The sequence below is a fragment of the Ostrea edulis genome, chromosome 3 (assembly GCF_947568905.1).
Source record: "Ostrea edulis chromosome 3, xbOstEdul1.1, whole genome shotgun sequence".
Taxonomy (NCBI): Eukaryota; Metazoa; Mollusca; class Bivalvia; order Ostreida; family Ostreidae; genus Ostrea; species Ostrea edulis.
Window position 1 is genome coordinate 33,546,414 of NC_079166.1, and position 27,859 is coordinate 33,574,272.

Genomic DNA, 27,859 nt, shown 5'->3' on the forward strand with positions numbered 1-27,859 from the left:
TGAGGTTTGGTAATTTATTCTTGAACAAATGACTTGGAAACAAAGTAAAGGCTGGGATAAGATTATGCAAGAACATGTAATATCACAAAATTTGCGTTACATAATTGCAAAATAGAGATGACTAGAAATGAAGTCTTATCCCAGCCAATGACACAATTATTGTATATATGTCACAACATTTACATAAACATGCAAAAAGTTGTTGCATAAACAGGCTGGTGCTACATGACACATGCAAATTTGTAAATGCCATCTTTTGTGTTCAATTCGACATTTAGATATATCGACGACGTTTTGTCTATTAACACTGCTAACTTTCATTCATATGTCGATTCGATATATCCCTGTGAACTCGAAATAAAAGACACCAAAGAGTTGTTCACTTCTGCTACATTCTTAAATATTTTGTTGAAAATAGATATTAACGGCAAACTAACAATTCAACTTTATCATAAACGGGGCTATTTCAGCTTTTCCATCGTCAACTTAACATATTCATGTAGCAATATTCCATTATCACCTGTATATGGTGTTTATATCTGAACTGATTCGATACACAAGAGCTTGTTCTGCGTATGATCAGTTTTTAAATCGGGGTAGGCTACTGACAAACAATTTGACAAACAAGGGTCTCAACAGTCTCTTTTAAAGTCAGCATTTCACAAATGCTATTGTTATAACGCTCTAGTTTGCTAATACTGCCCATCATTAGGTCAAATGCTGTCTGACGTGTTTCATACGCTGATTTTGATTGCGGATTACTCTGTTTATCTGATCACGATATAGGCGTCATAGCGGTTGTGACCGGTCGACAGGGGATGCTTATTCCCCCTAGGCACCTGATCCCACCTCTGATAGGGCCCCGGTTTCCTCAACTTTTAATATGGTATTCGTTATAGGAGTTATGAGATTAACCATTCTTCGTTATCTTCACTTTTCATCGCTTTTATGTTTCATTCAGATGACATGTTAATTATGTCTCCCCTTCCCAGAAAGGGGACATGGAAATGTGATTTGAAAAGTAAATAGAAAAAAATCTACGACACTTTGTATTCCCAGGTGGTCACCCATGCAAGTACTAACCAAGCTCGACGTTGTTTCATATTAGCATATTCTGTATTCATTCCAGTCAATAGTATACAATATACACACATTGCAAGCAGTTTCTTCGACTGATCAGACGTGTTTTTTTAAGTTTGATCTTTTTATCCAAACAATGACATGTACTGTATTATACACACTAGCTTTAGTGAGTTAGCTTAGAAATTGCGTTTTTTGAAAAAATTATTTGTTTATTTTATGCATGTAATTAGCTTCTTTGTCTTGAGAACTTGACAGGTGAAGATAATGAACAGTGGTCTCTCTCATAACTCCTATAACGAATACAAATTTTTTGGATGTTTTGTTACAGTACATATATTTGATTTTAATACGGGATATTGGAACTAGAAAATTTTGGAACTCTTCAGAAAAAGAAGTTGCGAAAATTATGCGTCACTGCAACTCTTGTACATACAAATTGGTGATGGCTAAAGACAACTCATTTATGAAACAAAAATATCTGCCTGGTTTGAAGATTATTTTTCAGAATGTTGCAAATGAATGGCCTGGTACCAAAACATGAGATGTTGGATTAAATTACGGAAGTTTGGCAGTGGAGACAAAACAAAAGATCTCCAGACCCCCCCCCCCCCCCCCCCATCTGACATCGCGCTAAATTATCACATACATTTGTTATTAGTACATGCAAAGTTCGATTTATTAGCTGGTCACTTGATATAGTTAATAGTAGCGTTGAATGGTAGTGTAAATGCAAGGTTAAATAATTGATGGAACTCGTACATGTACTAAAGGATACCCCCCCCCCCTCCTTACGATTTAGGAGTATGAGCAGAAAAGCTTTTCTTGCTAAGATTTTTCAAATTAATATAACGGGTGCCGCTTTTTTCCTTTTGTTTCCCACCCCTCAACTTTCAAATACGAAGCTAAACTGTCCCTAAACTCACTATATCTGATAGTAAGTAAGTTACATGTGCTTGTTTACTGAAAAAGTTGCCCAAGTTCACGCAGAAAACGTGATCTCGTTGGATATACTAAATATTAAAACCGGGACGGAATCGGAGACGAAATAATGGTTCAGATATTCCGTATTATTTGATAATTTTGGTTAATTTTCAGTAATACATGTGTTACATGTTGTAGTCTTGGACTGTTCTTTCGTCACACATTAATTATCGGTATTTTCCTTTCAACGATATCTTTCTCCAGCATCTGACAGAGACATTGTTTTCGTAGCCAAGTGTTATGGCGATTGTAATCGTATACACCCAGCTGGAACCAGTGTGCCAAAAGCCCAGAACTTTGTAATTGCTCCAATTTCTCCTCGATTCTTTCTGCAGCCATAATCTGTAATTGAATAAGTTAAGAAAAACTGTGATTAAATATGACGATAATAATTATTGTAGTAAAAGATATACCCCCATAGACACTACAATGGATACTTCGTGTCACTTATAAAAAGAATAATTAGTCTGCCATGAGTCGAATTTTAAAAAAGATTGATTTCTACAGCAATTTGCGTATATACTTTCCTTAGCAGCGGTATTGCCATGTTGGGAATAGAGGTGGGTGGGGCAGTGAATATTTTCGTAACGAACGTCTTAATCCGTCGTATTGTAATTATAGTTTTCAATGCTGAAGTACATACAAATTAAAGGCATACCCTAAGGTTTAGACGCATCTCTTGTAACAAAGAGTGTCCACTATATTACCATTCAATACACATATGAATGTGAATAAAAATTAATTCTTAATTGCAGGGGATTCAGTCTGACATGATTTTAATTTGTCAGTTTGTATTTTGTACAGTTGTGGAGATTTATGGAGAGTCATTTGGTTCAGAATGTGCTGAGGGTGAATATTAAAGACACTCCATGACCTTCCATGTCAAAGCGACAGTTGCTTGGGATGCTATAGCGGTGAAACTGGAGAGATGCTTGATCAAAGTCGGTTCATGGATGGAAGCCAATGTGCTTTAATTTTCACGACAAAAACTTGATTACTTTGGAAATAGTTGTTGCCAAACATGTATAGTTTCGGAAAGAAAGTTCACCATGAACCACAATGCCCAATTTCATTATCTTTCTCCTACTGAAAAGAAAGATTGAGTTCTTGCAAAATCCATTCATCTCTTACATGATCTCCTTTGCTATAGTAGTTGTGGGGATACGGTTTGGTACATAATGATTTATTTTTTTCGTAGCATTTTAATCACAAATGCTGTCACAATGTTAGAGACGCAGCAGGCCTTTTTTTTTTCATCATATAGATTTGAATCTGAATCTGCATTGAAAAAGTTACAAATTTATAAAAAAAAAAAAAAAAAAAAAAAAAAAAAAAAAAAAAAGTAAAAAACAAAAAACAAACGAGAAAGTAAGGAAAGTTTGCGATGTCAACACGTTATTACATCGTGGGAGGGGTGCATATATACAAACGGGGCTTCACAGCATTAATAATAGCGTCCCTGTCAACGGTGGTGAAGGTAAGAAATTCTTAAGTATTCCTTTCCTGAAGCGTTTTTATTTAACATTATGCTCTTTAAAAGTACCGTAATTTCGTCATCATCCAGTTGGTATTGTTTCCTGTCTTCTAGCTGGAAGTATTTTCTTTCGAGGAGAATAGCTAGATACTCCTGAAAAAGAGATTGAGAGTATGTACACTATTCAATTACAGCCATCAAGCTTCCAGGTAAAAACAGAGATTACCTGACATGGTGTTGTATTGTAGCGAATGACCATCATCTGAAGTTATAATGAAGGAAACTGTCATGGTAATACCATTTCATAATATGAATGCAAGTGCAACTACATGTACATGCAAATATGTGAATCATAAAATTGAAATATTTAAATAATAGTATTAGAAATAGTGGAATTACTATTATAGAATAGTATTCATATTCAAAACAATCGGACATATATTTCATGTACTTTAAAATATCAAATTATTGTGCAAATATTTATAGGTTATAGACTTTGTATGGGAAAATATGACGACCGAGTTTTTTGGTGCGTAGACGGACCGAGCTTGCGAGGTCCGTCCGCGACAAAAAACGAGGTCGTCATATTTCCCATACAAAGTCTATAACCTTTTTATTATATACTTTCAATTTCATTTAGAAACTAACAATAATTTTATTTTTAACAATAACTTTATCGGTTTAACTGAGTAAAAGATGAAAAACACGAAAAATTTGAAAATTAACGGCGTAGAAATTTGATTGTGACGTAATGTTTGCGGGCCGGAATGTTTCCGGGCATATATCGTGTGATATATGCCCGCAAACTTTTAAAGAAAAAAGAAGAGATGAAATTGAAAGTATATAATAATAAGTAAAACATATTCCGAGTAAAAAAGGATACACAAGGTTCTCGGAAGACTATGTCATCATACAATATGAGACATTTTGTTTCCCGAAAGTACTTTTTGTTGACTGTGTGCCATAACTTCCTTCGTATAGCATCTGTCGCCTGAAGAATTAATCAGTCAACAAAATAATTTATCACTCAATCATTAAATGAACCAGCCAGTCTATTACACAATCAATTGACAACTAATCAAAAGTCATGGAATATGTCACTGATTCTAACCTTTTTTCGCAATAAATAAATTATGAAAACAGATAGAGGCCATGCTACAAGCCCCAAAGACATTGCCAATGGAATACTTGTGTCGGAGACCATCTTCTCATTTCCACTAAACAGAACAGCAGCATAGGAGAATGTTATTATCGATGAAACTGTTATAGCAGCCAACACTGCACCCGCAGTCATAGTGAAAAAGGTTATAACGAAGACCTTGTAGAATCTTAGAAGCCTTTGGTTTGCCAGAAAAGAAGCAGCTGCCTCAAATTGTTCTTCACACTAGAAATCAATGTAAATTATTTATCAATAACTTAGTACGTTTGAGGACCCAATATTTAACCAACGCCTAGAAAATCTCACTTTTCCAACTTGAATCGGATACCGCTGTCAATCATGTACATGCAATAGCGTATCATTGACGTGAGCATTACCTTTCCGTGTAGATGACATGGACAATTAAGCGCACTACCTACTTCCTGGGAGATGCGTGTATGTATAACAGTTACCTATCCATGTGTTTTGTCCTTTTCTGTACCGTAACATATGTGATAATACCCCTCAGGATAAGCAATGGAGAATATTGCACTTTCAAAATCGAATAGATTAGCTTGTATAGAATATACCTTTAACATGCAAGGGGATCAATGCCCGTGTATCTCCACAGGATCGTAACGAAAAACCCTTGATAGCTCCTCAGCTTACATGCATGAAAACGCAAGATGCTATAATTCTTTTTATACATGTTGTGTTGGCCTTTCATCATATAACCTTAGCCATTTGATTTCTTGGTTTCTTTGGAAATTCAAATTTAGAAAGGATTTGGTAAATACTACATTTTGTGATGAATGATTGATCGATTGTTTGTTTTAAGTCTTGTCGAGAATTTTTCACTTATATTGAAATGTTACAAGCTGTAGGTGAAATACCACATATTTAAATCTATTCGTACCGCTTAAGTCCGTAACAGTGAGGGTTCTTTAACGTGCTAATGCCTACAGCGACATATGATTTCTGTTTTAAAATCAAACCTGAAAGACCAGTGATTCTTACTTCGAAATATCGAGTGTTTCGCAAAGGAGCAATCATTACTAATGTTTACTTCATAAGTTTGACATGACCATGGCACGTGCAGGGCTCGAGCTCCTGACATTCCGGTTACGAAGCAAACATTCCACCACTAAGCTACTGTGACATTTTGTAATGGTCAAGCAATGATATCATCAATTTAGCCATATAAATTCAATGACTTATTTTACAGAGAAAATAGATAAGTCTTAATTTTTGTTGGTATTGTAACAGGAAGGGAGAAAATGCAACGGACTAGAGCGTGATTCGAACCCGGGCCCCCTGAATCTCTAGTCAGGTGCTCTACCAATTGAGCTATCTGGCCACCGGCGATCGAACCCGGCTGACCGCTACATTCCTCCCTCCTTAAATGTCTTCACACTTGATCAACCCAGGATCTTTATCCCCTGGCGGGCATTTTCACCTGTCAGTTCCAGGGGCTGGTCTACGGCACCAAATGTAACAGGAAGGGAGAAAATGCAACGGACCAGACCGGAATTCGAACCCGGGCCCCCTGAATCTCTAGTCAGGTGCTCTACCAATTGAGCTATCTGGCCACCGGCGATCGAACCCGGCTGACCGCTACATTCCTCCCTCCTTAAATGTCTTCACACTTGATCAACCCAGGATCTTTATCCCCTGGCAGGCATTTTCACCTGTCAGTTCCAGGGGCTGGTCTACGGCACCAAATGTAACAGGAAGGGAGAAAATGCAACGGACCAGACCGGAATTCGAACCCAGGCCCCCTGAATCTCTAGTCAGGTGCTCTACCAACTGAGCTATCTGGCCACCGGCGATCGAACCCGGTTGACCGCTACAGTATCTACCTGTGTTGTTCACACAATACATAATGCAAGATAGGTATTTGCATCCTTTTTCACGCATTTTGCAGGATGCAGAATAATTGCAAAAGTAGTTGAGGGTTAACTAATTAAAAAATACTAGGGATGTTAACGAATATTCTATTATTCGAATATTCTTCGATACAACTGACATAATCAGTAAAACGAATTGCACATTCTGATAACTGATAATTTACCAATTCGAATACAGGTGTTCCAATGGGTGAGGGTATTCAAAATGCCATATTTTTTGCAATTAATTTGAAATAGAGTGTCATGCATGTTGTCCTAATCAATTGTTATAATGGATGTTTACATTGGAGTCAACCTGACAGGACTTCTACGGTTAACTGACCACCTGAGTGATCCTAGTCACATCATTACATTTATACTTACGGTGTTTATCATGTTTATCCCATACAGCACCTTTATTTGACAAATTCATCTCATTTTGAAAACCTTAATAACGTTAAATTCAGATTATATATCTATATGATTTGAAGTAACTTATACATATATTATTCTTATCTGATTACTGGTAAAGGTACGTGATATGTAAGTAAGTTATACTGATGTAAGTTATACTATGTATATACTTAGTACAAAGTAACATCGCATTAACTGTGGTTAAAAAGTTCGAATAATCAAATATGCTTCGAATAAATCTATCAAACAATCAACTAAGAAATTTACTCATTTTGACATTCCTAAAAATATACATGTTTAGTTTTGCGTACCGCATTTTGTTCATTATTATGAGCCGCCCGGTTTAAATCAAACAGTGCGACATTTAACTTTGGACACGACAAAAGTCCGGAGTTTCGCCATCCCTTTCTTTAAGGCTACAAATAAACCCTTTACAAAAAGTGGGATTTTATGTTCACAAGACATGAGTCAACCTTTACACCTGTAGCTATTGTAGTTTTTAAGATATTTCACATGAAATAAAAAAAGTCCCAAGGGATTTTGGTGGGATTTTCACTACGACTTGTTTAGTATATATTTTCTAGAACCTCCCCAATAGATCCCCGTGGTTCATTTTGCAAGCCTCCAAAGAGTATAAGTAAATGACATTCTAGGAACCACGAGGTGACAGGGTCAAGGACTAAAAGGCCAAAATCTAGTACGGTGGAACACCCAACCAATGCCCATCTGGAGGACACTAAACATGAGTGCTAGCATCGTTTTTGTGAAAAACATTCATTGACTTTCTAGCAATGTTTATAATGGATTAAGGTTAAAATTGATAGGTTCAACCTTTATTTATTACGCGTTAATAGTGATGTACATTACCTCATGAACACAACCTCAATTAGCAACTAACCGCATGCATATTTCTCACAAAAATGTTTTCATTTCTCTTAAAAGGACGTTGTCACCTACCAGCCTGTCATTAGATACACGAGTGTATAATATGTACTGGGGCCCATCCACATACTTGTGTCGCATTTCAAACAATGTTCATGTAGTTGTGTCAACAAGTCACCATCTGGATCCAATTTAGTGACAAAATCAGCCTCGCTTTGGACCCCTTTCATACACAAAGCCAAAACACCAGAGTTAAAAATCCAACAAAGCAGAACAAATAATAGCGCGGTTCTCTTGAAAGGTACTCGGGTAGGATCTCCTCTGACAAAACAGACCCTGCAAACATTAAGGAAGACAGTCTGTTCAAGCAAGCAGGGCAATCACCGGAACCACAACAACCCAGACATGAAAGGTGAAGATAACGAACAGTGAAACAGTGATCAGTCTCATAACTCCTATAAGCAATACAAAATAAAGATTTGGACAAACACGGAACACTGGACACATGGACACACATATGTAGGCAATTATATATATATATATATATATATATATATATATATATATATCGTTGTGGCCGAGTGGACTTACGCACTGGTTTGACAATCTTGCTAGGCGGTGGGTGCCGTACGTCGCTGGTTCGACCCCGGGCTGGGGCGAAAATTTTCAGTACCTAGTTGTGATTATTTAGTGCTTTTCAGTACCTAGTTGTGATTATTTAGTGCTTTATATATATATATATATATACAATGACAGTGGTTCACCAATCTCTACACTGATGGGAACAAAATCCCACCACATACAGCCATCTATGACCCCTGTATTTTGGAAGAGGAGGGGTATAGATGCGAGAAATATACATCTCTTTGCTAAACAAAGACAATTGCTATTATTGTTGCACTCAAACACATTCACAATGAGGTATATCAGAAAATGGTTATTCTAAATGATTCCTTTAGTGTATTGCAAACAAAATTCCAAACTAATAGGCGAAAACAACTGAAAACCATCCCCATCTCTTGCACAATTCCTCACAATCCGGTCAACATATCCATTTCTAAGGGATACCTTCATAAATCTGTTGGATTTCAAAACAATTAGACTGTCGACAACGCTGCCAAACAAGCACTCAGGCATGATTCTATTACATATGACACATTACTAAGGATTATAATCAAAATTTGCACGCAACTTCTAATTTTAACACTAAACTCATATCCAAAATTAATGGCAACCAATGCATAAAGCCTCTAGACGATCACTCCAACATCCACTACAACAAAATCATTACATTCTGAGGGTGAAGAAAAGTAATCTATTGGGCAATATAGGTCACTACGCCAGCCACACACGCAACAACTACACACTGCCAGATCCCAGAAACCGTCGTTCATTACTTACTACGTTGTCCACTGCACAACTATTATATACGAAACCTCCTTCAAACACTTCATACAACAGTGGTCAGCAAAAAATCCCACGTAAAGACAGTGAAATCCTGGGGATGATGGTATCCTATGACCATATCAATGCACGTGTTCTATTGCATGTATGTCATTAAACATTGGGATTCGGTCATTATTAACTCCTATAAACAGACATAGAATAAAATATAAATACATTCATGAAGAATTTCAATATTTGGTTAATTTTCAAATAAAGATTTGTGAATACAACAAAAAGAAAGGTGTTTTCACAAGAAAATATAGTGGTAAATATGGTTGTTTTTTTTTAGCAATATCAATATTATAACAGTTGCAAATAGTTTTACAGAATTTTGTAACAAAATCCTATGTCCTAAAATCTGCTTATCTACCAAATGTTTCACGGTCTTAAACCTTACTATACTAAAATGAATTTCTATAAACACTATTCCTCTAAAAATAGATTCCTTTACTGTATTGGTTTTTAAATGTTCTATTTTAGAACGCTTTATTAACGTTTTATTAAAGAATCATGCGACAACAATCAACTAACCACAAACTTAAAACTCACACACACGTTTCTCTCTATATATGAATGAAATATGAATTGAAAATGAAATGAGAATATGAATAAAGAGAGTAAAACAAACAATATAATGTACATTTCTTTGAATATATCATAATGGAAATTACTTTGATAGAAAAAAAAATCCAAATTTTTTTTCATTGATGAATACATGTAAGAGATTCGTTCATGTTTTCTTCACAATGACACAAATATTACCTTTTCGTGTATTGTTTTCAAATACTCGCTCTCATTGAATGTCAAGGACTCTGTCTCAAAAACATAGCCTTTCTCTAAATACGGCCGTTGCTTTAGAAATGTTTTCGACATTAAACGTGCTCCGTTCTGATTCTTGATTTCTTCTGCAGTTAATCCTGAAATGTAGAAATAAGATAAAATTTCAGTAAACCAAACACTACGTATGTTATATAATGAAAATGAATTATTAAAAATTATTTCGAAGATAGGATTACTATGTAAAATTATATCAGATATACAGTCTTGTGCTTTGTTAAACCCACTAATGAATTATCACACCTTGTTCTTCTTGCATTTGAATTGCATCGACTGCCCCTGAAACGTTGAAAGAATTTGATTAATAATTGAGTACAATGCAATTTTGTATGAAACATTAAGTATATTTAACAAGTACAATTCTTTCATACATCTTGGAGTGTTGGGATTCAGAGAACATCAATTAGTGAAATGTTCTCCGAAGATTGAATTCATAGTTGTAATATACATTTACAAACCAGAACACAGGACTTTGATATAGAAATTCTTACAAATAAAATAAAAGAACATGCATTACTGAATGCAGAAACTGATCATGATTTTGCAACTTTTAACCATTATCTTTTGTTTGAAATTTAATTACTGAGTGCGTGTAGTATATAATCAGCCCTGGAATGTAACACACCTACTCTTTGATCTACTTCGCACTGTTGTGGACACAGTTTAATTCACATCTGTGAATAGGTGTCCTAGATAACTATTAACTTTATAAAAAAAAAACCCAAAAAACAACAAAAACAAAACAAGAATGAATGAGACAGGAAAAGCAAAGTCAACACCAGGAACAGATAAAAAACAAACACTATAATGAAAAAACTCTCACCCTTAAATTTGATTACACATAGGTCAGCATTTAAGATAATTGTGTCATGAGAGACTTCTATACGACTCAAAACCTAATAAAGAACAATTAAAGAAAAACTTGATGTTAGATACGTTTGCTAAATATTCTGTTAAAATTAATTATTATTTGACTGTTATCAATTGGTTGATAAATCAGCTTAAATTATGAACACTATCATTTGAACACTGTTCAGTTCCTGACAATCATTGCATTACAGTAACTAAATATTGAATTTTATATTTCATTACACTCAATAGACTGCTGCTTTTCATTATGATTAGCTTTAGATTCATAAATTTCGAATCGATTCTTGGCAAATTGAAAGGGGTGGGGGGTGGGGGGCACACATGTAACTCTAAGAATGTCAAAGGTTTCTTAATGAAAATCAAATATAGGTATTCAGAAAAATATATAATTTATTTATAACATATTTCATAAACCAGTATACTTTCAAAAACTTTGAGAAGATACATGTAAAAACAATTGTATTTTTAATGGGGGGAAATCCCACATACTTAATGCTCTTCATTTTTATCTCAGAAGTTACTCCCCCCCCCCCCCCCCTAAATAAATACATAACTAGCCAAACAAACAAGATGCATTGAAGGGAAAAAAACCATTCATGTAATGTCTTACACTGCTGTGGAGAGAGGCTAAAACCCTCCCATTTTAATCTGTCTCATGTGCTACCCAATAAAATACTAGATTTACTCCCAATCTAATTAAAATTAGATCTTCCATCCGCTCCCCAGTTTTCGATACGTCGCGTTAGATTGGATTTACTCCTGTCAATTGATCAATAATATTGATAGGTTATATCAATCTATAATTGGTCAACAAAATCCTCAGCTATTTTAATAAAAACACATCAATAGGAAATGCCATTGCCAAGGTCATGCATTACACAGTGTTATAATGATGAAGTGATTATCTGACATTGCAGGTCATAAATTTGACCTCATTCTTGGTGCTTGTGACAGGAAAATTTTCCTCCCACCTATGGGGATGAAGGGGCTTTGACAGATGTGTGTGCAACTAAAGTAGAATAAACAGATTGAACCAAGTTCCAACACACCTAGTTGTACCGGATGAGAGTGTTGAGTTACATTATTCTAAAATAAAGAGTGACAGTTTGGGGATGGATAAGTTATTAAACACAGAGACTCCATGACTCCACGACTCCACTCCACTCCATAAATTACCTCAAGTCCATTTTGTCTACTAGACCTCATCTTACTCTGTAAGAACAAGTAACGGTAACGATGGACTCGAATGTAATACAAGGGAAAACATATACCCCTGAACATAGCAAGATTTATATCCAAGAGAAACAAAGGCATAAATGTTACCTGAATGATAGTACGCTTCCATTATCTTTGCAGGTACGTCATCTTCTTTTTGTGCATCTATATACCGATATCGCTTCAAAACAGATGGAAGCTCAACATCTTCAGTTGGACGTAGCAAAACAGGTATTATCTTCATTTTCTCCCCTTCGGAATAAGATAACTGAATAGCTTCGTAGGCCTCATTCATACACCAGGAACTCGTAACGTATGTAGGACTCAAACAGATCAAAACTTTCACACTTTTTGTCATTTCGGCATGGATATTATCATCTAATAGTTTTCCCGGCACAAAATCTCTGTCGAACTGCATACACCTGAGGAAGAACCTCTTCTCCAACTCCTCACATATCTTATTTGTTTCCTCTATATCTGATGAGGAACATGAAATAAACACATGATATTTTTTCCCCGGAGGCAATCCGGGAATCAATCGCTGTGGACCATGTTCAAACGGAAAGCGGTTACTTTCTTCTTGTGCAGTTGCTTCATATTCCAATGGAATTTTAACATGAGTCTCATTATCAAGCGGGTTGTTTAAACTATCTGGATCAGGATTTAAAAAATCGCTTAGTTCAACCCTTTCTGTTAATAAAAGGTCGTTTTCAGTGATAGATTCCTCCGACATACTTAGTTGAATAAAATCACATTATCCATGTTCAAGAATTATTAATAATATTGTCCGTCGTCTAGTTTAAATACTTTGTGCAAGTCTTCTGCAATAATCGATACACACTCATTTTCTGAAAATGAATTTATATTTAGCAACTAATGTAGGATACTTGAAAATGGCTATTTACGTAACATGGGAAACCTAATGCATTACAGTGTCTATTTATAGACATACTAAAATGCAAAGTAAAATGGATGTTTTCCTGTACGTTGTTTTGTCGTGTTTAGCAAAGGTAAGATGCATCTTCAGAATATTACAGTCTGCATGACATAATTGCAAATAATAAGATATAAATTTGAAAATACTTCTGATAAAGAAAATGGCTATCATTGCATTGATTTAAATGAGAGGAGCTTCATCTTTGAGACATGTAAAATGTACATGTAGTTATATTATCATGGGGTGTAAAACACTATCATGAGAACATTGTAAAATCAAAATGCACTGCTTGCTCTATTTTGACTGCAGAATGTGACTAAGATGACCTCTATTGTATAGACTTGGTTCACAAACCCAGAACTCTTGTGAAATTGTTGCAAATCAACACCGTCATGCTACACTTTTAAATCATGTAAAACCCATGTACATGTCAGACTATTATGGCAATAAGTCCTGTCAATTTGCAAACATAAGTTTGGATTAAAACTGTCTTTCACTTTCCTCTGATGCCGAGGTTACCTTATTTTAACCTTAATAGTCGTAAGTCTGATTGGAGGGGACGTATTTAAATTTCACATTTATTTTGTTCTGAAACATCGTTAGTTATATTTAAAATATAACACCAAACTCCCGTCTTAGGTTCATCCATTTATTAATCGGTGTAAGATGCTAATGAAAGGTGAAGATAACGAGCAGTGATCAACCTCATAATTCCCACAGGCAATACAAAACAGAGAATTGGGCAAACATGGACCCCTGGATATACCAGAAGTAGGATCAGGTGCCTCAGAGGAGTAAGCATACCCTGTCGACCGGTCACACTCGCTATGAGCCCTATATCATGATCAGATAAACGGAGTTTTCCGTAGTCTAAATCAGTGTGCTAAGAGCAGCCTTACAATTGGTATGAAACACATCAGACAGCATTTGACCCAAATGATAGGTTTTATTGGCAAACTAGATCGTTATAACGACCATAGAATTTGCGAAATGCTTACTTTAAACGAGACTGTTGAAACCCTTGCACAATCAACTTGTTAGTCAGAAACCTGCCTCTTTTAAAAACTGACCATAAGCAGAACAAGCTCTTGCATATCGAATCAGTTAAGATATGTAAACACTTTATGCAGGTGATCATAAAATATTGCTTCATGAATATGGGAAGTTGACGATGGAGAAGTTGAAATCATCCCGTTTATCATTAAGTTCATGTAACATCACCTTATTTATCAATAGCTTGTCTCGATTTTGAATATTGATGATACGTAGAATATGCTATCGCCAATAAAAGGACTAAGACCATGTTTATCAAAATTCGGCCTAACGTCCAAAGTGAATAATTTTTTGTTAGAAATATTCTCTAACATGTTCTTTTCCTATAATGTACTGGTTTTTATATGTAGAGTTCATGAAAGAACACTATTTTTAGGTTTACATTACTAGTATAAATCCTATAATTTGCTCTACTTTTTAAGATTGCGTCATACAACGTCGCTATATATTATTAGAAGTGGTAACGTATTGTAAAACATGATTATGCAATGAGTGGTTTAATATATAATAAGATCTTGAAAAAGAAATTTTCTTTCCCAAATACGCAAGAAGGTTATTTTACTTATAGCCCGAATGGCACACCATATTTTTCAATCCTTCTTTCGGCCATTTTCACACGCCGCGCCGTTAGCCTGTTTGCGCTGTTCGTGGAAGTTGCAGAGGATGTACTCATCGCATTTCAACGTAAGTTTTAGAAATATGAATATATTTCACCTCTACTCGTTAAACTGTATAACCAAATAGGTGTATCAATTGCTCTTAAAAATAATAAACAAGTCGCATGGAACGAATAGTATGGTGCGCCTGTGGTGTGTTGAAATAAACTCATAATATTCACGCATTGGACTGTTGGAAATCCCACAACAAATCTGTTAACTGTTGTCAACATATATTTATTGTTTATCTATTATAATTATATATTGTTAAGATTTAAAATTGTATGTATATCAGCTGATCAGAAAAATCAGCTGTTTCACGATCATGCCATTTTCAATTCCGAGTGCATGACCTTCTCGGGTCTATTTGAATTTTCTTAAATGATGTTTGACTCACTTCCCACTTTGAACTTTCCATGTATCATTGTATGGTCTAAAAAGTATTTGTATAGGTTAAAGAGACATATAATTGTATATAGATGTATATTTCCATAATGGTATATGTCTCTGGGGTAACATGTAGAATCTAGGCCTGTGGGGCGTTATAGGTTGAATAATTTTCGAATGATTTGGTATTCTAGTATTCTACTATGTTTAAACTTAACTTAGTGATTATTTAGTAATCAAATAAAAGTTATATGATGAATCGATACATTTCTTCAATTTACTGTAAACAAAAACTGTTTCTGTGTTTTGGAATCTGTCTGGTATTAGTGCATAATAAATAACTTCATAAGTCAATAAATATATTCTTGTTGTAGTGATGACATTTGCAAAATCTGTGAGAATAGAAAAAAATGTGTTAGGGTCAGCAGAAATTTTTAATTAGGGTAGGTCGGGAAAGTGGAAACCAATTAACATATATATATATATTTTTGGCCTTACGCGGAAACATGGATTAGAAAAGTCGGAATGATTTTTACATTCAATAATTTTTAAATACTTAAAAGCACCATTAAGCCAGGAAAATCATAAGAACAGTTTGGTTTTATAATTTAAATATGCCTTATTTCAAGATAAATTGTAAACATGTCAAACTTAATTTCAACAATTACGCTTACAACTTACATGCCTGCATTGGGATTAGACATAGAATCACTCAGAGAATGTTGAATTTCATGAGTACTACCATGATTTAAGCATATCATTTTTTGTTAGCTTAAATCTCCTTTATATTATTGAATATTAAATTTTTCCATACATCTACTACAAGAAAGAGTATGAAAGATAAAAATATTTTGTGAATTTGCTGATAATTGTGAAGTAAGATAATATATCAACATTAGCTACAACAAAAATTATTAGATGGGGAATCAAATTCAAATGAAATGTATGTGTATATAATTATTTATGCAGAAATGTACATGTAGCTAAACTGTCCTCTATTGTTTAGTTGGAGACATGTCAATCTCCCACCGAATACATAAATGTAATTTTTCTGAATTCTATATCAATGAAAATACATGAGGGCATGAAAGTACAACTTTTATATGAATATTATAATACAGGGGTCCGTGTTTGCCCAATTATCTATTATGTATTGCTTGTAGGAGTTATGAGATTGATCACTGTTTGTTATCTTCACCTTTCATTTATGATATAGTTTTGATAATTATATAATACTGGAGTAATTTGAATTTCAGGATGATATAATATGTACAGCGAAAATTGATGGCAAGGGTGACATGAATCAGATTGACAAGAATCCATATTCCTACTCCTCAATAATGCTATCATCACTGCCATCAGATTCATCAATGATAGTGGCATCAGTGACACATGCGGATAAGTGTTGGACATCACTGCAGGAATAGCTTCCTTGTTGTGCCTGCCAATAGCAAGGTACCAGATTATACAGCAGTTATGTGGAAACAGATTCCCACAATAGGGGGACCAGATTGACACCTACATTGTACAGTATCAGGCAGTTATATCAGAACTGGAAAAACTGGATCCAAACAAGACTATATTGCTTGGAAGAAACATGTCGACTCTGAAGTTTAACCCTTATTAACCCATGGCACTTCCAGAGACATCCTGATACCATGGTTCTATGTCATTTGAAATATACCTGTGGAGGTTTTTAAAGTGTTTTCTTTTGGGGGGGGGGTATTAATTGGAAGAATTCATATTTGATGATTCAAATGAAAATCTGCATGTTGAATTATGAATGTCATAATGTACTTTTTGAATGATGAAAAGTGTAGAGTCAAAAGTTATCAAATTGTCAAAAACACTGGTCAGGTCTGAATTCATCATCTTGGACACCTTGCAGTTGGAATTATGATCTCTATGAAGAAATGCTGAAAATCTTGCAAAAGAGGAAATGACAAGTTGGGGTCCAAGGCACTTGCATATATGCATGAGAAGGTGTTCTATCCAGGCTTGAGGTCAATTACATAGCAATGTAACGCCTTACATTACCTAGAAAATTTCACATTACCATTACTCCTATTTTGAAATATAATGTATTACATTACTTGAGAGTGAATTTACATTACATATTTACATAACATACTGTCAGATATTAAAGAAATGGCAGAAAAATTATTTCTGTATTATGATTTTTAATTATACATTAACATAAGTACACAAAATATTCAGTAATGTTAGGAAACATATCTATTAAGTTATTCATTGCATTTGATTGTCATCAATGTTTCAAATGCTTCAGTCAATCAGTAATAAAATGAATTATTCTAAATCTTCAAAATATCATCAAATATTTGAAGTAGTGTAAATGTAATGAACAATAATGTGCAGTACAGTATGCATTACATTACCATTACTTGTAATGCAAAAATGGTCCATTACACCCCCATTACATTGAAACTGGCTGTCATTTAATTACCATTACCCCAGGCCTGGTTCTGTCGAGAGGTATTGAAATTTTCTGTAGAGACTTTGTCTCAGGAAGTGGCCCAGATTGGTGGTGACAATTTTGTTGGATGTGAATTTACTGACACACATGTCTACACTTGCTGCACAAAATAGCATGTGGTGGTTTCAACAAGAAAGTTCTTACTCTGCAGGAAATGACGAATAGCTAATGGATTCACATTTTTTCTGACTTTTCTTCTGTACATTAGATGCATTGAAAAAACTTTCCTTTCCATTATCTTTTGCTGGTTCATACTTTGAAATAAAATCAAGTCCGAAAATAAAGTATTTTGGGGGTTTTTTTCAATGAATTTTAAAAAATGTAATCTGTAATCCTTGCATATTTTCTTAGTTTTAGTTATATCAATGCATGTTCTATAAATTCTTTTCATTTTGATCTTAGTAATTCTGTTGGTGTCGTCTAAATAAAAACTTTCTATAGCATTGAAGGTCCGATTTGTCGGACAGCAGATTCGTTTGTTTACGCATCAAAATTCTATAGCTTTTAGAATTCCTGCACAAACTTTTGATAAAAACACCACATAGGGGTGTATTCTGCATGGAGATGATGTAGACTCCACATAAGTATATTGTTTTAATTTTTCAAAGCAACATAATTAATAAAATACCCACAACTCTCACAAAAATAAATAATTCCGGATTGCTCTCGATTAATTCAAAGTTGATATTCATCAACAGCACACCTTTCGATCCAAAAAATCGTTCGTGCAAAATTTATTTGTATTGATAGATTTTGATAGACTACAGTCAGTTTCTGGATCGAAGGTCGTGTTTTATATGAATTATATGACTAAATTTGAAAAAGTGGAGATTTCTGCAGAAAACCAGACCGATACCGGTTTTGTCTTGTATAGAATTCCACAAGCTGACGTTTTGGCGGGGAAATCTTTGTACGTCGCGATGGTATAAAGATTATATTATCAAATGATAACAATTTTATTTCAGTACATTCTACTTTATTTTTTAACACACCACAGGGCCGATATAGCTAAACATGGTCTTAGTCCTTTAGACATAAACACCATATGCAAAGAAAATGTAATATTGCTACATAACGGATGAAGATAAGGAACACTGATCAATATTTTTTTTAAAATGTTACAAATATTTGAATTTCCGAATTGCATAATCTATTCCATAATCAGGGATTAAGTCTCCCCAGAGATCTCTTTATATATTCCTCACCAAGGGTGCCACCCCGCCCCCTGATTAGGCACATGTATTATCCATAAAACATGTTAGTTTATCATATTGTAATTGATGTAATGCTACATTAATTTTTAAGGAACATTAGGCATACAGTCGTACATACATATGTATCCAACCGGAACAATATTCCGATGGTATAGAGAGTAATATGATTCTTTCTATGCAAAGGAGAAAAAAGAAAACAGAAAAGAAAAATAGATCTTTGATCGTATTTTGTTTTTACATTTACAAATAAAGTATATAGATTACTGAATGTTTTCTTTATATACAAGGGATATACAAGATGATACAAAAGTCCAACAAGGTATCCCCTTGTTCTACAACTGAGGGACTGTCCCCCTCAAAGGATTTTGATACAAACTTGTAAAGATTCATAGTAGCATAATTACAGTTTAGAGGCAAAATTTTGAAACCTTTTTGTTTTCTTGGTTTTATGTAAAAGTGACGAAACGTGACAGTGTGATCGAGTGTATTCCATAATACAAGAATTTAAAAAATCACTTGTTTCATTTACGTGTACAGTTCTATAATACATTTTATATTTATAAATCCTGAAAGCAATAAAAGACAAAGTAGTTGTACATCTGTGTCAATCTGTGTCAATTTAGTATCTCCTAAATAAAATTTAAAACACCCAACATGTTTCCAAATAATTTTAAAATTCAATCAAACGCCTGCAATCCTCCATATATGTTGTACATTCATGGATTCAAATATGAGGTGTTTTGTGCTTCCTACTGCACTGTTTCACAGTTTACATTTATTAGTTACATCATTATTCCATTTACTAATAAGGACATTACTACTCAGTAAGTTGTTTAATAGTTTATGATTAAGAATTTGTCTTCATTTCCCAGTTCCTTTTGTCTGTTACTTGGAACTCCTTGTTTAACTTTGTAAACGAGGCCTTTTACAATTTATGTTTTATAATTGAGTTAAACGTTTTTGCTTTGGTTTTATCTTATGGTTTGATATTCTAATTCAAGTTTTTCAAAGATGTGTTGTATCATCTTATATTCACACAGTCATTTCTATAGGTAATCTCACCTATTCCTTGGAAATATTCTTTGCTGATATCGGTTCATGTCTAGTGGATTGTTTTGAGTTCGAGAGAGAAATCGTGTCGTGGCTCTGACAAGTTATACAAATATACTTTTTATCATCTTTCTTTTGCCAATTTATGTTTGTACTTTACATTTTAATCATCGTCTATCCAGTATATCTTCAAGACTTTTATATTAAACCACCCTATACTTCGGCAATCGTTTCTATTCCACCGACTGTTATTTGTCAGATTTGACAATAGTTTTATAATTTAGTTTGAATTCTTAACAATTTTATGACATTAAAGGAAATAATACTAATATCATCAATTGTTTCAGATCGCCATCGGAATTTGTCTACCATCAGAGGTGACATTGTATAGAAAAGGTCTTTGCCTGAAGGAATGTCCATGGGAGACTTACATGTTTAGACAAATATGCTATGAAGAATGCCCGGTAAATACCAACGTTAATGTGACAGAATTGGGGAAATTTTGCACTGTTGATCATGAATTTGAATGCCAGCGCATTTCCTGCCCAAACGATTTCCCTCTTTGCTATAAAATGAATTGCTTGAAGACTTGTCCTAAATACACGTTTCAGTTTCTGAATAATTGCGTAATAGAATGTCCAAGCTCGCACGCGTTTAAAATCTCACACGATTGTGAAGAGCCCTGTCTTGCAGGAAAGTGTTTGGAATTGTGTCCACCTTCTCATCCATTTGTATTTCAGTCAATCAGATCGAAACATTGCTTGCAACAATGTCCCAATTATACGTATGAAGATATAGCTAGCAAATCATGTCAGTCAAAATGTCCTATGCATTCACCATTTCTTTTCAATAAGACCTGTTTGAAAACTTGTCCCGAATCACACTCCTTTGTGTCAACAGTGGAATCAATGTATAACTCAATTTCGAAATGTTCCAACTCCTGTCCAAGTGATACTGTGATTGATGGGGATTACTGTGTCAGTGCCTGTCCAAGAGGAAAACATTTATTTAACAACACATGTGTTGTGACATGTCCTACGTCACATCCTTTAATGTTTCCAAATACGATTAAATCCGTAAGTCCCATAAAAACCCTTGGGAAATCGGATTTCATATGTGTCGATTCTTGCAATTTGGGATCAAACTTTGTTCATCGGTACAATGTGGAATATAATAACTTCTGTATAGATTCCTGCCCAAAAGAGTCGTACTACGCTTATAACGGTTCGTGTCTGACAGAATGTCCCCCGTCAAGCAAGTATAATATTGTTTTTGAAAGATACTTCCCTTGTATTGAATCTTGTCCCGTTAATACGTTTGTTTCCCACGAAACCAACTGTAGACGGTCTTGTCCTTCTGATGAAAACTTCTTGTATAACAAAAGCTGTCATATCAATTGTCCATCAGAAGCAAATTATCGAAAGTTAGACAGCCGTTTATCTCACTACGATTGCCATGAAAAATGTCCTAAAAACAATATGGTGTTTAATTATACCGCATGTGTGTCTGAATGCCCTGACGAGGCAAAATATGAAAGCAATGGAACATGTGTTGCAAAGTGCCGGGGAGAGCTAAAGTTTGGGCTAAGTACCGTTTCATTTTACTATAGAAATCATTATTCTTGTCTTAGTGAATGTCCACCAAAGTATTTTGTGTTGGGAAATGAATGCGTTGAAAACTGCCCCTCGGTCACAAAATACATTTTCAATAATACTTGCCACGAAGCATGTCCATCTGACTACAACTTTAAACAGATCGTTGGAAGTCATCACACATGTATTGCAGGATGCCCATCAGAGGAATTTATTTACAATGATTCTATCTGCGTTGCTTCCTGTCCACCTGAAGCAAAATATCAATATAATAAAACGTGTGTCACAACATGCTCAAAACCAATGAAATATAAGTTAAGCAATTCTACAACCATACGTGTTAATTGGTACAATAAAAAAACTGTATATCACCATTATTGTCTGGAAGATTGCCCAACGAACACAAACTACTATGAAGATGCATGTGTAATGGAATGTCCGAGTCAAGCTAATTACCTTTTTAATAGATCGTGTTATACGGGGTGTCCTGCACCATATAACTACAGCTTTTTAAGTGGGAAACACAATGTCTGCTGTGATGAATGTCCACAAAACACATATACCTACAATGCTACTTTGTGTCTTTCGGCATGTCCTGCGGATAAAAATTTCGAATTCAACAACACATGTTACAATAAGTGCCCCGATTCCAACGAGTTCATATTTCAAGAGAGTTCCCATTTCAAATGTATGGATAATTGCATTTCGAATTCGTTACTGACTCTGAATAAAACATGTTTGAAGCAGTGTCCCCAGGAGGCCAAATTCCAGGACGATGGCCATTGTGTTCAAGATTGTAAAGACGACAGACGAAAATATAAATTTAGAAACTTTACGGTGGTATCCTATAACCAGAAGGCTTACCATTACTATTGTTTGGAAGCATGTCCGGCGAAAACTTTAGAGTTAAACTTTACATGTGTAACACAATGTTCTCAAGATACACTCGAATTGGGCAAAACATGTGTTCAATCGTGTCCAAGTGATAGGCCACTGAATTACACAACAAATGCTGGGAAACATTCTTGTCAACATTCATGTCCATATAGAACATACACGTTTGAAAGGAAATGCTTTGATCGTTGTCCACATGGTTTTCGAACGCATCTTTTCACTTGTACACATGAATGTCCGACTTCACATCCATACACTGATATCCTGACCCAAAGGTGTTTAAGCACTTGTGAAAATAATTTTGTAATAACTAATAACTATGTATGTGATAAAAAATGCCCACACGATAAACAATACATAGAGAAAAAAAGATGTGTGAAATCTTGCAGAAATCGGAATTCATTATTGCAGATTGCAAAGCAAGGAATATTTTGTCATGATCAATGTCCTCATCATTTGCTTCTGATGGAAAACAAAGGGACCTGTGTAGAAAAATGTCCTTCTGATAAGTTTATAGTTGGGAGTACGTGCCGAGATATTTATAAATGTCCAAATCATAAGTATCTGGAACATACTAATGTTGGCAAGAGATGCACAAATAAATGTTCATCAGAATTTTTCTTGGATGGAGTGCATTGTGTCAAGGAATGTCCACCAGAAAAAGTAATTGTTAACGCAATGTGCGCAGAAGAATGCCCTTCGAGTCACCCGTTAATTTATAAGGATTTCACAGCCTCGACACCACGTGCAACATGTTATGTTCAATGTCCGGATGGAAAAGCCGCGAATGGGTCGACATGTATTGAAGAAGATACTTGCCACTCAGCGAAGCATTTCACATATGAACACGTTTGTTATGAAGCATGCCCCATGTTGACAGGAATAAGGGAAGACTATACATGTTTTTCTTTGACAAAGTATATAGGATATACAATATCATTCCTTATTATCACATTAATACTGATTGGTATCCTCTATGCTTTGACATGTTTCACTGGCAAAAAATCCAAAGAGAAAAAAGGAATGGAAGGTGCAATGATAAAAACTCATTTTCAGGTATGTGTTTTGCTTTCATATGTACAAGTTTCAAATCAAACCTTATCAGTGAGTGTATTATTTACTTGAATTTTAAGATCGTAGGTTCGGTATATAAACTCATATTTTACTCCATTTTACTTTCCGACAATTCAAAACAACTATAACAGTTACTGCTGATTATGACACCTAAATAGACTAGTATGTTTGGATATTACTGTGGACTCCCTTTTTCTCATATCTAATACAGTCAATCAATGACCAATGTAATAATGATGATTCTGATATCTGTACAGGTCCATCATTATGTTTCATATATTTCATTCTGCAGTTAACGTCTAGCAACAAAGATAGAGAGAAAAACAAAAAGTATGTCATCAGATTTAAAAAGGAAGAAAAGGAAAACATCGAGATTCTTGAAGTAAATACTATTGTCAGTGATGAAAAGATGGAAAACAATGAGGATGTAACGGAGCTAAACGATGGATATAAACCCATTACTTTTCGAAGACGTAAACATTGATTGTATCAACTACGTTTTATGATAATGTCCATGTATTCCATAGCTATGTTTACGTATTCATAATGTCAAATATAAACTATGTGCTTTTTGTAACATACTGACAAACAAGTTGATGGTACAGGGGTTTCAACAATTTCGATTGAAGTCAGCATTTCGCAAATTCTACGGTCGTTATAACGATCTAGTTCGTCAATACAACATATCATTGGGTCAAATGCTGTCTAACATGTTTCATACCGATTGTTAGGGCGTTCTTGGCACACTGATTGTGACTACGGACAACTCCGTTTACCTTATCAGGATATAGGGATCACGGCGGGTGTGACCGGTTGACAGGGGATGTTTACTCCTCCAAGGCACCTGATCTCACCTTTGGTGTGTCCAGGAGTCCGTGTTTGTTGAACTATCTATTTTGTATTGCTTATAGGAGTTATGAAATTGATCACTGTTCGTTATCTTCACCTTTCATACCAGGTATCATTTCTATATTATACAATTTTGTTATGTGACCTTATTTCATTGAACATATTGCTGAAACCATGTTTTGTAGAAGATGGTTTTGTTAGAAATAAGAGCAGATACGTACTTCTGTTAATTAGTTTGACATGATCTTGGTAGTTTTATATCTTGATTGAGTTGTAGATTGGTTATTTCGTGATTTCGCTGTGATGAAACCTTCATCATAGACGTATGCATTATGCATTTTATTTTGTAAAACATTTCTGTGTATTTTATCATTTAAAAATTATAGATTTGTAGAATATGGTCTTTACAACTGTAATTACATCCTTTAAAGGGGCATAAGCTGTGAAAGTAATGGCGACCATTTTTTCTCAAAATCTCTCAATGGCATAGGATATATATCAATGACTAATAAAAACCATTTATTTTGTTCAAAAACAAGAAAAACCTAATAAAACTACGTTAGATAACAGCTTTTAGTGTAAAGAAATATACCAGAAAGAATTATTGTCTTGCAAGACAATAATTATGTAATCACCAAAATTACATATTCATGTGCCTGTTTCGGGTTAAAAGTGTTTGAAATGATTAAATACTGCTGTTATTACTGACATATATAATATAGACTAATTGTCATTAAATTGAATTCTTGGTGACGAAATGACAGCTAATGTCCCTTTCAATTATTGACCGTCAGTGTTTATTATAAATGAATATGTATGTTATATTTACAATAATATAGTGTCTTGTATTTTCTAAGCATGGTTATCAACAGCTTTTTAAAAAATAATATGCACATCTATCATGTGCAAAACTACTTGGTGTTTATATTGACAGATGTCTCACGTGGTCTGAACATGTTGAAATTTTAACTAAAAAACTTGCAAACAAAATTGGTGTGTTATCTAGATTACGTTCATTCTTGTCAACTGAATTATTACTGAACATTTTTAATACAATTGTTTTTCCCCATTTTAACTACTGTTGTACTGTTTGGGGCAATATGAAAAACAAGGACCGTCTTTACAAATTATGCAAACTTCAAAAGCGAGCTGCTAGAATGATTTTAAATAGAAATTTTTATACACCTACAACAGAAATGATGCAGCAACTTAGATGGATGCCTCTGTCAGACTATTTTGTATATAGAACTATCATTCTTGTTTCAAAGTTTTACATAGTCTAACCCCCGATTATTTAGATGTTTTTCAATATGTTCATGAAATTAGCAGTAGATCTACCATATTAAGTCAAAGTAATTGATTATATGTCCAGAGAGCGAAGACACAATATTTTAGAAGATTTTTTACAATTTACGGTTCGCAGTTATGGAATAATATGCCAGAATTGTAAAAATATTATCCAACATTGGAAACTTTTAAATCCGCTTATAGTAGAAATTGTTTTCATTCGGGGAATTAAAACCATATTAGATTTTGTTTGAGTATTTTCAGTTTTAAATATGTAAATAGCATACATGTATGTATACAACATACCTTCATATACTATTTTATATTGTATCTGTATAATGCTGCATGCTGTCTGCATATATGTTTTCAGGACCACAATGTAAACTAGTTTTAAACTTATTGTGTTATCCTGTTTATATAAAGGACATTATTATTATTATTATTATTATTATATAATATTGGTGTGTTTTTTTTACATTGTACCACCATATAAACTGACCGGGACATACAAAACATGTTGGATGTGAGCGATCGACATTGGAATCTTACTCTTCCGAAACACACTTCTGATATCTTCAGGGCCACATGTTTGTCATGTTATCGATTTGTATTGTTTATAGAATTTTTTATGAAATGAAATTTGAAAGGTAAGTACATGTATCAACAGGTATTTCCATTTTCATTGTTATTTGTTTTTTCTTTTGCTTTCATTTTTAAGAGAATTTGTTTTTTGAATTTAAGTATTTATCTATTCACTTTATACATAATGTTGTTAACCAAATATTATTCTTCAAGCGAATACATGAGGTATGGTGGAACGTAATCGTGATACATGTACGACGGAGAGTCAATAAGTAACCAGCCTAACTTATTTCCGGTTGAGATCCACCTCTTCTTTTTTATGTAATTGTCCTCTAGTGTGATGTACTTAGGCCAACGGGTGTTCAAGTGCCATCACCTCAGAACTTTAAAAGTCAGGGTTCTTTAAATTTACCAACTCCTCCACTGCCATCACTTCTTCGTGTGACCAAGAATGACGTCCATGGATATCCCTTTTCAAGTTTGGGAATAGGAAGAATTTGCTTGGAGCTAGGTCGGGCGAATAGGCAGGATGTGGTATTAATTCATACCTGTTTCGCTCTACAGCATCCATTGCAACTTTGCAAGTGTGGACTCTCTCGTTTTCCTGTTGCAACAAAATACTTTTAGAGAGTTTACCTCGGCGTTTTTCACGGATGGCTGTCCTCAGCTGGTTTAGCAAGTTAGCATAGTACACTCCAGTTATTGTACTTCTGTTGGGTAAAAAGTCCAACATAAATAACGCCTTTTGTGTCCCAAAATAATGTGGCCATCACCTTGACAGCACATGGTTGCATCTTGAACTTCTTTGGCCTCGGGGACCCCGGTCCTACCCATTGACGACTCTGAGCTTTATTCTCTGGCTCATAATAATGAACCCAAGTCTCATCTTCAGTCACCAGACGCAAAAGAAAATAATCTTTTGACCTAAAACGCTTCAACAAGGCGCTGCATATTGATGCTCTACCTGCCATTTGTTCATCGCTAAGGGATTTGGGGACCCAACGGGCTGTTAGCTCGCGCATACATAAACAATCATGTAAGATTGTTGAAACGCTACCATGTGAAATGGCCAATGCCTGTGCTATTTCTTCCACCTGAAATCGCCCATTAGAGTATACCAGATCCCGAACATTCTTACACATTTCTTCGTCGATGGCATCCGGTAGACGTCCAGACCTGGTTTCCTCTTTTAAAGACGTTCTACCGCGTTTGAATAACCCTACCCAGAATTTGACCTGAGCATAAGATGGTGCAGAAGACATAAACATCGGCTACCTCGCCGTGTATTTCCTTGTCTGTTTTACCTTTATAATACAAGTACCGAATTATAGCACGGTACTCAACTTTAGATGAAAATCATGTCTTTGCATTACTAACCATCTTTGACATTCAATATCTTGTTAAAGAATGACTCGATACGTGTGGCATTTTGTACCCAGGTATAAGACATGTATTGAAACAAGGCATGAAAATCATTACCGTCTCGGTCAATGGAAAATGGGATACGCTGGTTGCTTAGTGACTAGTTTCTGTCCTGTGCATCAAGTCATGGGCAAAATTATGA

At 34.7% G+C, this 27,859-nt stretch overlaps 2 protein-coding genes and 1 long non-coding RNA gene across 6 annotated transcripts; 2 read left to right on the top strand and 1 right to left on the bottom strand.

Moving 5' to 3' along the window:
* On the bottom strand, positions 1-13,162 carry LOC125674231 (uncharacterized). Of its 3 annotated transcripts, XM_048911338.2 has the most exons (8): positions 12,335-13,162; positions 10,385-10,420; positions 10,067-10,221; positions 4,650-4,922; positions 4,422-4,529; positions 3,765-3,800; positions 3,608-3,691; positions 1-2,406 (listed from the first exon to the last, which is right to left on the bottom strand). In XM_048911338.2, the coding sequence occupies exons 1-8, from the start codon at positions 12,957-12,959 to the stop codon at positions 2,221-2,223; spliced, it is 1,503 nt and encodes a 500-aa protein (XP_048767295.1). In that variant the 5' UTR covers positions 12,960-13,162; the 3' UTR covers positions 1-2,220. The 3 variants fall into 3 exon arrangements, with proteins under 3 accessions (XP_048767295.1, XP_048767296.1, XP_048767297.1); XM_048911339.2 differs by lacking the exon at positions 4,650-4,922 and having other exon boundaries at positions 12,335-13,089; XM_048911340.2 differs by lacking the exons at positions 4,422-4,529; positions 4,650-4,922 and having other exon boundaries at positions 12,335-13,089.
* A 2-nt stretch (positions 13,163-13,164) lies between these two features.
* On the top strand, positions 13,165-26,448 carry LOC125677427 (proprotein convertase subtilisin/kexin type 5-like). Of its 2 annotated transcripts, XM_048915487.2 has the most exons (4): positions 13,165-13,236; positions 20,365-20,481; positions 22,077-23,559; positions 23,870-26,448. In XM_048915487.2, exons 2-4 carry the CDS (start codon positions 20,468-20,470, stop codon positions 24,059-24,061), a joined length of 1,689 nt encoding a protein of 562 aa, XP_048771444.2. In that variant the 5' UTR covers positions 13,165-13,236; positions 20,365-20,467; the 3' UTR covers positions 24,062-26,448. The 2 variants fall into 2 exon arrangements, with proteins under 2 accessions (XP_048771444.2, XP_048771443.2); XM_048915486.2 differs by having other exon boundaries at positions 13,167-13,236; positions 20,365-23,559.
* LOC130053374 (uncharacterized) lies at positions 14,800-18,037 on the top strand. The gene is made up of 2 exons (XR_008801935.1): positions 14,800-14,900; positions 16,516-18,037. It is a non-coding gene; the product is annotated as an uncharacterized LOC130053374 (long non-coding RNA).
* Positions 26,449-27,859: the final 1,411 nt, after the last annotated feature.